The following is a 5710-nucleotide window of genomic DNA, read 5'->3' as shown; positions in this document are numbered from 1 at the left end:
GAAGAAGAGAGGAAGGAGGGGAAGGAGAAGAAGGGAGGAAGGAGGGGAAGGAAGGAAGGAAAGGGAAGAAGAGAGGAAGGAGGGGAAGGAGAAGAAGGGAGGAAGGAGGGGAAGGAAGGAAAGAAAAAGAGGGAAGGAAGGAAAGAAAAAGGGAAAGGGAATGAAAAAAGAAAAAGGAAGGAAGAAGGAAAGAAGGAAGGAAAGAAAGAAAGAAAGAAAATAAATGGGAGGGAGGAAGGAAGGAAGGAGTGAAAGAGTGATGGAAAGAAGGAAGGAAAGGGAAGAGAGGAAGGAAGGAAGGAAGGAAGGAAGGAAGGAAGGAGAGAAGGAAGCAGGTAGAAAGGAAGGACAAGAAGGAAGGAGAGAAGGAAGGAAAGAAGGGACCAGAACTTTTTGGGTTGTATGGATATCTATTTTATAATAAATTAAACTCTAAGAAGCAATTTAATGATCATCATACAGTCGGCCCTTCTTATACAGAGATTTTTTAATACACGGATTCAAGCATCCACGGTTTGAAAATGTTCAAAAAAAGTATAAATTTCAAATATCAAACCTGGATTTTCTATTTTTTATAAGGGACACCATTTTGCTGTCATTATATTTAATGGGTCTTGAGCATCCATGGATTTTGAGATCTACGTGGGTCCTGGAACCAAACCCCAGCGGAGAACAAGAGTCCACTGTATCAGGCACTGACTATTAAAAGTATTGCTTGAGTATTAAAGCTAAATGTTGTCCAGTCCTCCTGAAATGGGCCTCCATAAAGGAAGCTTTTTGTAACCGGGTTCAGCTAAGGCAAGAAAAATGGGAAACGCATGAAGATCTGATGGATCAAAAGGGCCAAAGACATACAAATGAAGTCACAAGAGCCATTGATATCAGGAGGCCTTGGCTATGCCAGGTTTACTTATAGACAGATTAGGGAAAGGTTTATAGTGGATGTGAAGACTTTAGCAACTGGCGAAGTGGATATGGAATTGTGAAAAAATGGTTCATTCAGAACATAATCATAGAATCAAGATTTATTACAAAATGTTATTAAAAATTGAATTAGAGGATGAACAAGTCAAAACCCAGATGGTGAAATGGGCGCAAGATTTGGGACAAAATATAGATTTTGCTCGGAAATGGAAAATGAAGACCATAAATAATGTAAAGGTCTGGTTGATAAAATGGTATGATGTTCTAGAAACTGGTAAATTAAGACATTTATTAAAGAAGAATTCAATGAATCCATTTGAAAAACAATGGAAACCTTTGATAAAATGTTTAAAAACAGAATAGGGAAAAGACTTCACTTTTGGACCGGAGTGATAAAGATATTTGGAAAACAGTGACTATACCTTAAAGCATCCACAAACAGATGGACTTTACAATCCTGTCTGCGATTGGAGATACTTCTTGCAAATGGAGCATGTTTTCTTTTAGATTGTAAGGAATATATTTCTCTGCTAATAATGTCTGGAGACCTCATTGAATACTAGAAGGCAGGAGACCTCCAGAAAAAGAAGGAAGAGGAGATATGGCTTAGACATATTATTATTAACCTTTATTTATGAAGCGCTGTAAATTTACACAGCGCTGTACATGCAATCCTTTTAGTTAGACGGTTCCCTGCCCTCAGGCTTAGAAGGAGATTTCTCTATGGTTTCTTAAGAAAGAACATGAATTGTATGTCTGTGTTTACATTTGAGATATCATTTGTTTTTAAAAATTTAGTAAAGAATATATTTTAAAAAAGAAAGGAAGGAAGAAGAGGATGAAGGAGAAGAGGAAAGAGGAAGCGGAGAAAGGAAAGCAAGAGGATGAAGAAGAGGAAAGGAGGAAGGAGAGAAAAGAGGAGAAAAGAGGAAAGAGGAGGAAAGAGAGGAAAGAGGAGGAAGCAGATGAAGGGAAGGAAAGAGGGAGAGGAAAGAGGGAGAGGAAAGAGGGAAAGGAAAGAGGGAAAGGGAAGAGGGAGAGGAAAGAGGGAAAGGAAAGAGGAAGAGGAAAGAGGGAAATGAAAGAGGAGGAAGAGGTAGAAGCAGGCGCTTAGGGGAGCCCGGCCAACTGACCAGCAGTGGCAGGATGGAAGGGCATGGTGGGCAGGGGCTGCTGGGAGATGTAGGGCTCGCTCTCTTCCTTCCTTCCTTCCTTCCTTCCTTCCTTGGCTGAGCTCAAAGCACCCGGCTGGACTCTGGGAGTTGAAGCCCCAGAGCTCAATCCAGACCCAGGTTTCGGTGCTAGCGTTCTCCTCATCTTCTCCATTGGTGCAGACTGTGTCCCGTCACTGGAACCCGGGACAGGCAGCCTGGGTGGAACCGGTGGGGTTGTCCCACCCCAGATGGGGAAATGTCCACACCCAACGTCTGAGTGCCACAACGAGGAAAGGCCAGAGGCAGCAGAGAGTCCTAAGACGACGAAGGTCCTTTGGGCACCCTTTGGCTCTTGTGGAGGGGTGCCAGGCATGTCTGTTTTATCTCCTGTGGTTTCTAGGACTTCTTCGAAGGCCCTGGGCAGCTGGCATCCCCTGGGATTGAGAAACCCGAATTTGTTGGCTTCTGCGTGGTCTCTCCACAGCCGCCAAGTCCTGGTTAAAGGCCACTTGCTCTCTTGGCCTTCCTCCTCTCTGGCCAGCTGCCACCTCTTGCTGAGGGATTTGGGGCAGGTAGGGCTGGACCCTGCTGAAAAAGTCCTCCATTACTTGTAGCACAGAGGCCAAGGTCTGTGCGCTGTCTTTGCCCTCACGTGTCTTCACCTGGACTCGGCTCTTAAAGTCCTCCAGGGCTTGAGATATAGACAGCAAATTCTGCCTGTTTTCCCGGTGTTCCGCCATGTCGATGGGCCAAGGCTGAACGAAGGGAGGCACCTGGGAGAAGGAAAACGGTGTCATACTCTGCTCCCAGAACATGGATATGGTTTCTGACTCAGGGACAGAAGTGGCGGAGCCGCGACTGAAGGGGTGGACATGGTGGGACCTGATGCTGAAGGAGTGGACATGCTAGGACATGATGGGACCTGATGCTGAAGGAAGGAGTGGTCATGCCAGGGCATGATGGGACCTGCGACTGAAGGGGTGGGCATGCTAGGACCATCCTCCGATGCACTGGACATGATTGGACTTGCAAGCGAAGCAGTGGACCTGCTGCTGAAGGAGTGGCCATGCTAGGGCATGATGGGAGCTGATGCTGAAGGAGTGGACATGCTAGGGCAGGGGTAGGCAATCTACGGCCCACGAGCTGGATCTGGCCCAGTGAATCCTTGGGAGCAGCCCCAGCTCAGTCCTGCCGCTGCTTGCCGCCAGGGCCTTTGGGGGGCAATTGTCTCTAGAAGCCTGAGAAAGATGCATTTCTATTAACCTTTTTTAAAAAATGATCCAATGTTTTGGTATGTCCTGCATTTTTTTTAAAAAAGTGTCCTCCATTTGAAAATGTTGCCCTACATTTTTCCCGGTTCATTTATATATTTAATTTTTATTATTATGTAATTATTTATTTTTTGGCTTCGGCCCCCCAGTTGTCTGAGGGACAGCAACCTGGCCCCCGGCTCAAAAAGGTTGCCTACCCCTGTGCTAGGGCATCGTGGGACCTGCGACTGAAGAGGTGAACATGCTGGGACCAGCATCTGGACCTGAATGGATTTGCAACTAAGGCCAATAGACATGAACATACCAAAGCATCTTGTTCTTGAACCTATTTCAAGTACCAGTTCAGAAAAAACGTGGTTCCCACTATGTTTGCGCCGGTTCCAGGAATCGGTTTGGGAATCGGCAAGTGGCGAGGGGCAGCTTGATGGCCCATGGTCACTGGATTCTCCTGGCCTCAAAATCCCCGGTCCTGCCTCCTTACCAGCTTCTTTGGCCACTGACCGGGTTCCCTGCGACCTGTTTTAAAACTTCCTGCAGCTGAGGAAGCCGGAAGAAGGTCTCAGAGATGCCGGGGGGGGGGGGGGAGGGGGGTGGCAGGGCTCCCGGCTTCTCTGCGACACCCTTCTGGCCTCTCCTGTGGGGGGGGGGGGGTTAAAAAAAGGCGCAGGGAAGCCAGTCAGTGGCCAAAGAAGCCAGTAAGGAGGCTGGACCAGAGATTTGGAGGCCAGGAGAGGCCATGGTCCAAGCTGCTGGCAGGAACCAGGGCGGATTCAAATCCAATTCAAACTCACTTGGTTCTCACTTGGGCTGAATCTGTTAATCTGAATCCAGCCCAAAAACACTGCAAAAACCCAGGATCTTTTTGATGCTGGTTAAATGAGCAACAATGGGCAAATAGCATGGTCCCCCTTTCTGAATCGATTTCTAAAACTGGATTCAGTGAGAACCTTTAACTCAGATCCCAATCCCGATTTAAACGTAGTGAGAACAAGGCCCTGGGACTTGCAATTGAAGCAGTGGACAATATGCTTGTACCTGCTGTGAGTGACCTGGACTGAAGCAGCTGCAGACATGTTAGGACTTGTAACTGAAGCCATGGAAATGCTGGGACCTGCTGCGAATGAAGCTGTGGACATGCTAGGACCCACTGGACCTGCTGCTTTCTCTGCCCCACCAGGGATAGGTACATATTATCATCTCATGCACACTGTATACACTGTTCTGCACTGTACTGAAATAGCCTGGGATTCTCTAATTGCAGTCCATTTGAGGCAGACTTAGGTTGCATCCACACTGCATGAATAATCTAGTTCAACACCACTTTAACCGCCATGGCTCATGGCTATGGAATTGTAGTTTATTTTGGCACCAAGGCTCTCTGACGAAAAAGACTGAATGTCTCACAGTTCCCAGAATGCCATAGCATTGAACAATGTCAGTTAAAGCAGCACTGTCAAACGGCATTAATTCTGCAGTGGAGACACAGCCAGAGAAAGAAAGGAGAGCAAATAGGGTTCCTTAACTCCTCTGCTCCATATCTAGCCCTGTGTGAAGTTATGGGATGAAGACTGCTATGGAGAATCCCAGCCATCCGCACTCAGCGAATGTGAGACGAAGCCAGAAGGAAAAGGGTGCATCATCCATCACCCCTATGGATCCAAAAGCCCCTCTGCTTTGACCTTCCAAGCCCAGGCCCCATTGCAATGCTTGAGGGCACCTAGCCCTTGCTTTCCCCGACTCCAGTCCAAAACCACACTGCATGAATAATCCTGTTTGAGACCGCTTTAACTGCGCTGGCTCAATGCTAGGAAATTCTGGGAAGCCTTGTTTTGTGAGACATTGAGCCTTCTCTTTGGTGCCACAACAAACTACAGTCCCCAGGATTCCCTAGCACTGAGCCCAGGCAGTTAAAGCAGTCTCAAACAGGATTATTTCTTCAGTGTGTTTTGGACCTCTGTAAGTACAACCAAAGCTGTGATGCCCATGAACGTGAAAATACACTCTGCTCTGGCTCTGCTCTATATCAAGAAGCTATCCAAGGTGTTGAACCCTTTTCTCCAAAGATGGAGATGGAAAACAGTGGGCAATGCTTACCTCTGTCTGTGTGCCACGTTCCTTTCTTTTACGAATGAGGGAGGGGATCTTTTCGAGCAGCCAAAGTATAGCCCCGAACTGTATGAGAATTATGGGAAAGAGGGGGATGAAAAGCCAGACATTTGCCGGTTGCTTTTCCAGCCACATCCACAGGTTCCCTGATGGGTTAGCCAGACACATCCGCAGGCTCCTCAATGGGTAAGTCACCCACATTCGCAGGCTCCTCAATGGGTTAGTCACCCTCATCCACAGGCTCCTCAATGTCCG

At 47.2% G+C, this 5710-nt stretch overlaps 1 protein-coding gene across 1 annotated transcript; it reads right to left on the bottom strand.

Annotated features, from left to right (window-relative positions):
• Nucleotides 1-2458: 2458 nt before the first annotated feature.
• LOC121920673 lies at nt 2459-5656 on the bottom strand. Its single transcript, XM_042447821.1, has 2 exons — nt 5444-5656; nt 2459-2851 (listed from the first exon to the last, which is right to left on the bottom strand). The coding sequence occupies exons 1-2, from the start codon at nt 5654-5656 to the stop codon at nt 2459-2461; spliced, it is 606 nt and encodes a 201-aa protein (XP_042303755.1).
• Between the last annotated feature and the right edge of the window lie 54 nt (nt 5657-5710).

Source organism: Sceloporus undulatus, chromosome 2 (assembly GCF_019175285.1).
Source record: "Sceloporus undulatus isolate JIND9_A2432 ecotype Alabama chromosome 2, SceUnd_v1.1, whole genome shotgun sequence".
Lineage (NCBI taxonomy): Eukaryota > Metazoa > Chordata > Lepidosauria > Squamata > Phrynosomatidae > Sceloporus > Sceloporus undulatus.
This window is presented reverse-complemented; position numbering and strand designations above follow the sequence as displayed.

Excerpts from the sequence above, each read along its gene's own strand:
- LOC121920673 (XM_042447821.1), bottom strand. The coding sequence starts at position 5,656 with ATGTGGGTGACTTACCCATTGAGGAGCCTGCGGATGTGTCTGGCTAAC. Across the intron at positions 2,852-5,443 it reads AACGTGGCACACAGACAGAG|GTGCCTCCCTTCGTTCAGCC; the intron begins GTAAGCATTGCC and ends TCCTTCTCCCAG.